Raw genomic sequence first — 10,401 nt, 5'->3', positions numbered from 1 at the left:
AGTCAACGATGCAAGGGGGGCGGGGTGTAACAGTCATCTGGCTTTATCTAATTACTAGTGAAATACTGAGGGATGGCAGATGGCTGCATACAAAGATAGACTTTGATGAAAAATTGATGTGTTGAGAAGGAAGGAGGAACTGACAATTTATTATAATGATAAACCAACAAGCAAGAGATATGAACGAGGAGGCGCTTTCAATTCCGGTTCCAACCCTTCCGCCCTACAGTCCCAAAGCAATCCAGATGTTACAGCGACCCATGCAAAGCCGATGTCACACTGGGAGAGCTAAGAGGCTTTGGACTCTGGAAGACTCCCCTTTACCTTTCACGGCACACGCGACACAATACACCACCCTGGAAACATTACATTGACCGTGGAAAGTCAAGTCTAAAAATACATGCGAGAGATTATGCTGCAAATGCGCGGGGCAATAGATTTCAAACATGAAAGGGGTGAAAGTTCTGCACTGAAGGTTGAATAAGTTTATGTCCTGTACGCTCGCTTACATACATTTGCATTCTACTTTGATGCTCCGATTTAAATTTTCCACAAATGTGAATTTTCAGCTTGCCAGTGCAGTATATAGTAGCTTATTAAAGTGTGACCTGGAAGTTTGCTCAAAGTTTTGTTGAATAAAAAAGAAAAGGAGTGTGCTTCAACAGCTTCTGCAGACGTAACATTTTTACACGCTGTTGTCATCACTGGAGGTTCAAAGGTTCATCAGTTTCCATGTCATCTTGATATCAATGTTTTATGAATTTTCTCATCTTCTCTGTTTGCCCTTTGATGTGAAAACCAAGCACGAGATGAGTTCATTGTGCCACATCATTCCCGTACAAAGTTTGCTTCAGCAACCATTTGACACTGTTTATACACCCACCACCATGAAAAAACATCTTTTCACTCACTGAAAGTCAATTTTCTCTATTTAACTCTCTAGGTGTTGCGTGGTGAATAACATTTGAAACTCTAATTTGCTGTCCTGCAATTAGTACGGCGGCTCAATATCGACTGCGAAACGTTATTACGGCGCTTCTAGCAAGTGCGCCTGTCACAGACTGATTAGCACATAATGGAAGGGAGAGACATGCAGCCAGTGAATAAATGTGCTGTCACACAAAGTTTTCTCTCTGCGCACTGCTTCATTATCCTCTGATCTATCATTTTCAGCCCGTCATACAGCTCAAACCTAATCAGAGCTCCGTCTTCTTATTTTGTCCTGCCGTGCAGCGTGTTCAAACTCTATTCCGCGTATTGGACAAGCTCCAACACTTTCATTCCAAAAAAGGTAACAACTATGTACACGTTTTACTAAAAGTAAAATAAAACGAACACACACGCACACACTTTAGTTTGCACTCCAGTCTAACATCAACTCAAAAGCTCTCACTTAAATTCAGTTTAATTCAAATGGATACCCACATATGTTTTTTTTTTTTTTGGAGATCAATGAATGTAAATACAGTAAATTGTCTATTAGTTGACTGTCTGCTTCTTTCATGCAAACGAGTCAGCCCAACCGTAGTTCAATTTTAATCTGAATAGCACTTTTTTCAAAGTTTAATTGTCAATTATTACCAGTCACTGGAACAAATTTGTATCAGTAGCAGTCTAAAGTGAATACGAGAATCTATAATTTGATCGAGATTACAAGCATTTATTTAAAATGTTAATGTCTTACAAACACTGTGTCGTTCTGCGTGTTGTTCCTTCATCCAAAATTCTTAATCAAGTGCTGCTGATTGGTTTCATTTGTTAATTATGAGGCTGATTAATTGGAAAAAGCTTTGCTTTGGCTGGAAATAATGTGTCCCTTTTTCACCATGAATTCACTTATCTCAAAGTCCACTGCGATGTGTAGTTATTAAGAAAAAAAAAAACCACAACCATCAGTATTTTGAGAGTGTCATGCTGTCAAAAAAATGGAATGAGATATATCAATCTTGTGTCTAATAATCAAGAGCGATTTAATAAATCCCCATCAAGATAAGAACACAATATCCTTTTTTTTTTTTTTTTTTTTTTCTGAGTTGAAGCATTACACAATAGCGGCTTTTGGCACAGGCCACACAAGCAGCCGTCCGGGGTGAATTTTTTATGTCACGACCATGAGCTCAATCAATTGAAGACCTACCTTTCATTTCAAATTAAAAATCCATTATGAGGTTAATGTTAAGCATATCAAGCCCAAACAAAATGAACAGCTAAATAACATGTTTCTATTCATGAATCATTTTTGTTTTCCCTTTGCATTTATCAGTCAGCAACGTTAATTTAAACATTTGTTTGCCTGTACCGATGGCTGTTGAGGATTCTGCTACAAAGAAAACAAAGTGTGAGTTTTCTCTCCTGCTCTTTGTAAATTGTGGATTAAGACAACAATGAAATGTGAGCATCCCTGATCTGCTGCTACGTGTGGATTACGGAGCATTACATTACCAGTGCGACAGTTTTCCTACGAGTGAACTGAATTGTCTTATTTGTGAGGACAAAATATGTACTTGTTAACGGACCTTAAATCTACTGCCACACTCTGGGGTGAACATCAGAATTTGCAAATGCCAGTTTTGACTAACAATGCATTTTATTGATGGGTGACTCGTAAAAAAAAGTTTACTGAAGCTGTCACTCCTGGGCAAGGCAGCAAATTGAGTGCTGCCATCATCGAAGCACACACTGCCTCCCTTTCTATATATGCCACGGAAGGCACACCTGCTCCCAGGCTGTCAATTTCGCCAAAGCTAAATCAAATCTGACTGCTTCTTCTCAGTACAGATCGCAACCCACTGCCCCTTACCACACACAACAAACATGATTATTTTGTGACTTACTCCGACTGAGAAGCTGAAGATTGCGGACTTCTTCTCGAACCTGAAGCTGGAGGACTTGTTGGAGGACTTCCTGTCTTAGGGTGTCCTGGACGATTCCCATCCTCTGGAGCTTCTCCCCGTTCAAACGCAGCAAGGCTCGCCCTGTCCAGAGGAGATGGGATTCTTGTTTAATATAATACCCTCAAAGAAAAGGGTTAGAATGTTAGGGCAGTCTGGAATCAATTTGTTCATGACTAGTAGGAATATAGGGATAGCCGGTTATTAGCAGCGTGTGTTCATTGGTAAATACATTTGTGTTCCTGATGTCAAACGCTGTAATGCCAAATGAAGTTTAATCTGGATCTGACCACGTTTGCACATTGGGCAGGAATTTATGGAAAATTCCACTGAAATGTTCAAACTCCATTTCATATCTGTGTCTAAAGCCCATCAAATTAGGCGAGGAGCAGATAGCAAAATACCAAATGCCTTGTGTGGTGAGCTTTAAACTTCACCTTGAAGTGAAAGGGGCTTGACCTTGTCAATGACATAACGGCATCCATTCCAACATGGTGAGGAGAGGGCGATTACTTTGGCAAATACATGACCAGAAATGGGGACATTAGCTATTAATCAAACTTTATATTATTGCTCCATTATCCCAGCAAAACCTCAATGTAGGACCTCCACGGGTACACCTTAATGCGCAGAGAACATATCATTGTGAAGAAACAAATTTCACTTTTAACTTTTAAGGGAGACTTGAAAGCTCGTCGGCATGTTTGTAATTCAGCCTGGAGATTCACAGCCTAATCCAAATCTACACTGCAGATTTCCAATTAGCAGCAGTAAAACGTCTGGAATGAAGAGGGAAGCATTCGTTCTGCATCGGACTTATAAAAGAGCTGGCATTAACACAGGGGGGACACTCATTAAACAAACCATTTCCCACAGTGAGCACATTTTATAAGCAGCCTGCATTCACGTTAACATATGGGGAAAAAAAATATGCTTCAAGCAACAGACGTGCGCACCTCCTCACACACACGCACGCGCGCGGACGCACGCACGCACACACACACACACACGTTGATACAGGCAGGTAATGTCCTTCACTGCAGAAAGCAAAATCCATCATACCCGTCGCAGCTCCCAAATGATATAATTATAGTCATTACTCATGAAGCTCTCATCTCCTTTTCCATCCATCCATCCATCCATCCATCCATCCATCCATCCATCCATCCATCCATCCATCCATCCATCCATCCATCCATCCATCCATCCATCCATCCATTTCGATTTCACACCCCATCCTGCCTCGCTCATGAACAAGACCCCAAGATACTTGAACTCCTCCACTTAGGGTAGGATCTCAGAATTTCCTCGAAGCTGTCCAGAAGTCATTCTCCATGGCCTCACCGAACTCCTCCTACGCCCATGGCTTTTTGCCCCAGTGATCATTGACGTCACTCAGCAGAGTGGTGAAGTCCCCAGAAGAAGTGCTCTCCAGTACTTCTTCTACCTGTAACCCTGCCTAAGCAAACCCTGCATGTCGCTATGAAAGGTCAGCAGACAAGAAAACAAAACAGAAAACAGCAAGACTGATTGTTAGGGTTTTCCAGGTTATCTTTATCATAGGATTATGTTGGAATGCAACAGGTAATAAATACCTTACCTTGTCCTCCTTATCACAAGGTCATAAAACATCCCCTGACATGTTTAGACTAGAGGACAAGGGCTTTAGCCAGTTTACCCAAACCCCCACTCTGTTTCTCTTAATAAATATCCCCTCGCAGGAACGAGGGTTCAGACTTCATTCTGGAGCGAGTGAACTCTCCACCTGCAGGTGTCCAAAAGGACTTACTTGTCTCCCGTGTGGTTCTTGCAAAATAAGTTGGAGTGAACAAATCTCTAACACTGATCAGTACTTTCTCCTCTGCCCCATTTTACACCTTACAAAGAAATGATCTTAATAGAGAGTTGGCGGTCATATTTTAAAAGATAGAATTATATGGGCACCTCATAATGATGGCCCGTAGCTCTGTTGTTTGGTTTTGAAAATCATCTGTAAAGGCAAATGGAGGCCACTTTCGGTTCTTTTGTTTTCTATTTGCTCACATATCTACATGGCTGCTCTGCATACAATCACACGCTCATCCATCACAATCTAGTCAAACCTCAAATTTCCTGCTTAGACCCGCTCCATTGTTTGTAACCTCCGATGCTCCTCGCACGAAACCCATTCTGTAATAAACTGACACCAATATCCTATTGATTTTCTGCAGTTATATTTTTTTTCTCACAAACCATGTGCTTGCATCCACAAAAACCAAGCCAAGCTCTTCCAACACCCTCTCCCCTCCTTTGTGAGTGCTTGCACCAGCTTGTCCTCGAGACACAATGCCCTTGCTATATGCGTGCATAAATGAGACAAAGCAGTAGAATGGAATTCAAATCAATTCTCCACAGACGTGCTACGGCTCTCATTAATTGCATGCAGATTGGGGAGAGCTGTCAAAAGAGGAGAAAGACAAAAACAAAAGCTGCTCAATAGAGATCACCAGTCTCAATTTGGCTTCAAAACAAATTGCATAGTAACACTTCCAATGGCAAATGAGGCTTTTGCAGACAGATAGGCACTGTGAAAAGCAGAAAAATTAAGACGCTCAACCTAGTGGTGCTACTTACATAATTTGAAGAGATTATTTTTCTTCAGAATACACCTTAGCTGCCTTTATATTGATATTTTGCAAACAAGAGGTGCAAACTTTTATTCTCACGTCTCATTTGAAGCTTTGTGGGTAGGGAGGGGAGCAAAAGATTAAAGTCTCTTGGCCACTGTGAGGGTGCCGAAATCATAGATGTTTACTGCACGCTGTGTTTAAAAGTGAACAAGCAGCTACATGTTGTGTATTTGTTACATAACTGACACATGGCCAATGACGTTATTTGACGTTATACTACAATATCCGATTGGACATCATTTGAATGCCAGCTGTCTTCCACAAGGACTTGCAACAGCAACATCTTTCTGTATCTTATCGGAAAAAAAGGGACAGAGGTTTGGTAAAAGGATTAAATAAAAAGGCCACTCTGAAAAATGATGTCCCAAATGTTCAAGTGCAAATTGAATGGCGACACTGATCTCCTCAGGCAGCTTGTTCCGCTGTGATGGTGCGCTTACTGAGAGACTGTGAGAGACATGATTACGTTTGGGTCACTGAACAAAAGATGATACAGACAGAGAATTCATCTTGGGGCCATTGCTCGGATCCGCCACCCTTCTGTGAATGCGCAACTATGACAATTGCATTGGTACTCACCATATGCACACATTTAGACACGGTTTTAAAAAAAAAAAAAAAAAAATCATCATTCATTTGATTCAAAATCAGGGCTTTATCGGAGAGCAAATCCGAATCCGCTGAGCTTAAACTCCTGTTCGCCACCCTGTCAGATTGCCTTATTACCCCAATGGATAAACATTTTCATTTTCTGAATGAATGAAACAGCCTACATCGACTGGCTGCGTCTGCTTTTTATTGCTCTAGAATTTAATATCCAGTTTTTTCACTAAATTCGCAGCGCAATAAAAGGGTTAGGGTTAGGGTTAACCTAACCCTAACCCTATCTGAATTAATTTTAGTAGTGTGAGGGACCAATAAAGGTTATCCTATTTGAATTAATTTTAGTAGGGTATCGATTTGGCTCGTCTCAAATTCTCAAGCGCACCTCAGTTAGCATCAGTTAAGGACACTGCAAAGGGAATTGCGAAACTTGCTTCTAGATATACATTATATAGTCCCCTCCAAAAGTATTGGAATGGCAAGTTTAATTAACTTAGGTGAATAACTTTGAATATTTAACTGTATTTAAATGTAACTACTGTATGTTTTTATAAAGTATGACATTATCAAATACTATTTTCTTAAAAAAAAAAAAGATTTTTAGGGAGGCTGGAATATATTAATTTTCATTCAATTCAATTGGGAAAGAGATTTGTGGTATGAGTGTTTTGAGTTATGAGCTGTCAAGGAACGAAATACACACATCTCAAGGGACCACCGTAGTTTGGATTTGAAAATAACTTTTTACGACATAGCTTGACTGTTTTGTGGGAGGTATTGTTTGAACTCATAATGACAACTGACCCAAGTTTTTTTCCCCTTGCAGCTTTCTTGACCAAAAATAGTCTGCAGTTTTTTTTAGGACTACACATGAATGCCTTCTCAATCTCCTTTGGAGAGATTTGGCTCCAAACGTGCTTCGAGTTGAGCAAGCTAAGCTGTGGAGCCACAAACCCAACTAAGCTGTGCAACCACATACCTTAAAATAAAATTTACAAATCCAGATATGCCAAGGCCCTTATTGCACTGATTCACAACAAAGTCTGACTGCCACAGTCAAGCAACTTTTCTGTCCTTTGAAATGGTGCAAGCTGTGAATGCAATTACAGACGCAGTGCGTGTTAGGTGAATACCTGTGATGGCGTGATGAGAGAAGGCTTCAACATAGGTCAGGTAGTTGTGAGGACAGTGTTTCTTAAGCCACTTGCAGACGTCCTGCTGAGTCCACAGCACCACGGGTTTGGACAGACTGGACAACGTGGGGCTGGTGTGGAACACAGTGAAGGCTTCACCTGGATGCACCTGAAAACAAAGAGGCAACAGGTTCCCATTATCTGTTTCCTGTGAGGTGTTTGAAGGTGTACAGAAATAGCAAGCCAGTTAAGCACATTTGTGGGTGCAAGATGACTCCACAAGCAGACTTTCAAATTCTGCTTTCACGAAGAGAACGTTCACGTTGACTGATCTTTGTGGTGAGTAGGGTCCAGTGGTTATGGATTTTTTTTTTTTTTTTTTTTTAGGTCAATACCAATTCCGATATTTGGCGGTGTAAAATTCTGATAATATTTGGGATTCTGATGAAAATTAGCTGATTAATTATAAAATATGTAATGAATTGAAAACCTTAATTTTGGGTCCCTCAGTGCTTACAACAATAAAGATATGAATTACAGGTTGAACACTTGACTGTTTAACAATACTTTGTCTTTGAGTTGACTTGAATTTAGTATTTAACTTTGAGAGAGAGAAAAAAATCCATTATGTTGCTTATTTTGAACAAGAATGGCTGACTGTCACCATCTTTGTCTTGTGTTGTAACATATTAAAGTCTAAAACGGGGGGAAAAGAAATCAGAAAATTTTTTGCCAATTTTAAATGGGCCGGCCGATTAATCGATCTGGCCCAAGTGATGAGAGTTCATAATTCATCCATTTTCTATAGCGCTCATTGTCATCAGCCTGAGCTGGAGCCTATTCCAGCTGACGTTGGGCGAGTGGCAGGGTACACTAGTCAATTTCAACCCATATATAGACAAAACAAACCATTCACAGTCACACTCGCAAGCATAGGGAGCCCATGCAAACTCCACAAAGGAAGGCCGGACAGGGACTAATTTAGGTACTTGCCGCAATTATGTCGCTGTTCTTTCCTTTCTCAAGAGGCAAAACACATTTGCTGATTTAGGTTTGTCTTTTGTGGGTAGAGAAAAACATCTCACTCGGTCATGATGTTGTTTGTTCTCATTTGTACATAAAATCCATGGATTAAAATGTCCTGATTGAGCCAAGCGTGAAACAGGAGAGAAACACAGATCAGCTGCCAAAACTTCTACTTCATTGCCGAACTACATGTCATGGAGATTATTTTTGTAGACATGTTATGCAAACAAGCGCAAGCATGCATGTACTCTTGTGGCTTAATAAAAAAAAAAAATGGTGACCCATAGCCAGTTGCCAGAACATATTTTCAATGGAGCCCATATTAGACACTGCTTGCATAACCGGAATAATTGGAGCTGTGTCTCTGGATTCAAACCAAATGCAGAAAGTTCAAGTTTTCCTGGTCCACTTGTCATCATTATAATGGATTGTCCATCCATCTATTTATCACCCCATCACTGACTATAATTGAGTTGGTAAAGGTTTGGAAAATTCCCTATGAATGTGGACTAAGTAAGGTAAAAATTCTCTCCGTCAGATGCTAGAGTGAAAATACAGATATGCAAATGTAGTCCCACCCAATGTTCAAATCCATAAAATGAAGATTAATCACAGTGATAAGTGAGCGTGGTCTGCAAGTGCCTGGTAATCATCTGCTATTATCAATGCAACAAGAACAATCTCTTGCTCTAATTTTGATTGATTCATCATTGAATTTTACATCTGAAGTACAGTATTAAGTATTTGGCAGCACATTGCTGCTCACTTTTATTGGATATAGCTTATGAAAGATACTGCTTCATTTCAAGGCACCTTCGGGGGGGCAAAAAATAACTCAGTTTGGCTCTCTGGATCATGAAAGCCGGCAAGATAAAAGGGGTGTCGACTACTGAATTCTTGTCTATGGGTATGAATAAAATAAACTGTGCATTGACGCTTGAAAAGGAAGGGTTTGATTTCATTACTTAAAATTGTGACACTGCAAAGTGGCATAAATAAAAGAATAAAAGTATATTTTGGAAAAAGGCAGCCAAGAGATTTACAAAACATAGTTATAAGGTAGCGTGTGTGAGTCAAAAAAGCTGGCAGAAGGCAAACAGAGTGATAGTTCTACATCATGCTCAGATTCTCAGCCCCCACCTCCCCTCCTCTACTCTTGCGTGCCTTTATGGCCATCCATCAGTGTCTATGTCCTCTGGCCAATTCTCTTCTGATCCTGTTCACACTTTGTCGACTCCCCCACTCTTCCCGAGACCTAATTCTGTCCAGTGGGAGGAGCTCCCTCATTCATTACATACGCAGGAAGCGAGGGAGAAATGAGAATGAGGAATGGAAGGCCATGCTGAAACTCAATATGGAGAACAAGTATGAGACATTGGAGGATGGGTAATATATACCACACTTATTGTCTTCCTGTTGTCTATCAAGACAGTAAGATCATATGCGGAGAAGTTAATTTTAACCTTCAGTTGCTGCAAGCTTTAAAAAGTTGACATATTCCGTTAAATTGAAGTAAAATACAATAGTTAGCAGCAATGTAACGGTAATGCTGATATCGTAATATTGCAATATTAAAATCGCCACACTTCCATCGTCGTCATGGTAGGATATTAAAAGCAGCAATCATGGTCAAACAAATACAATATATTGAGAAGCAAATCTCTGATTGCAGCTAAAAATCTAAATTGCATGATCTATTGTGCATTCATCTTTTTGATGTGTGATTGCTGCTGGGGACGATTTTGCACGTCAAATAAACCCAATGCTTCTTTTCATCTCCCTCCTACCTCCATTATGTCACAAAATCGGACATCTGTCTGCTCTGTATACATTGTATGTGATTTCATGAGGATCATATAGTTTCACTAAACTGGGGCTAAAATTTATGTGAGCAATTCTCCGCGTCCTTTCTGCACCCTGAAAAAATACTTCATGAAGAATATTTTTCCGTGTTACTGAGTGGAAATGGAACATATATATGTCTACATTTATGTGAACAACAATCTGATTCTGCTCTGATGCGGCTGACAGTTGATCTCTGTTCAGTTCTTGCTTTTTTTTAGATTCAACTTCTCTTTG

At 40.2% G+C, this 10,401-nt stretch overlaps 1 protein-coding gene across 1 annotated transcript in view; it reads right to left on the bottom strand.

The window, feature by feature from the left end:
• LOC148401767 (sterile alpha motif domain-containing protein 10-like) overlaps window positions 1–10,401 on the bottom strand; it is a 31,610-nt gene that overhangs the window by 2,741 nt on the left and 18,468 nt on the right. The window contains exons 3-4 of the mRNA XM_088368122.1: window positions 7,297–7,465; window positions 2,835–2,975 (exon numbers count right to left, since the gene is read on the bottom strand). Coding sequence (XP_088224248.1) covers window positions 2,835–2,975; window positions 7,297–7,465 — 310 coding nt within the window. The remainder of the gene's footprint in view (window positions 1–2,834; window positions 2,976–7,296; window positions 7,466–10,401) is intronic.

The sequence above is a fragment of the Syngnathus floridae genome, chromosome 2 (assembly GCF_059516105.1).
Source record: "Syngnathus floridae isolate MCC-2025c chromosome 2, RoL_Sflo_1.0, whole genome shotgun sequence".
Lineage (NCBI taxonomy): Eukaryota > Metazoa > Chordata > Actinopteri > Syngnathiformes > Syngnathidae > Syngnathus > Syngnathus floridae.
Note: the sequence above shows the minus strand (reverse complement) of the source record. Positions and strands in the feature narration are given on the sequence as shown.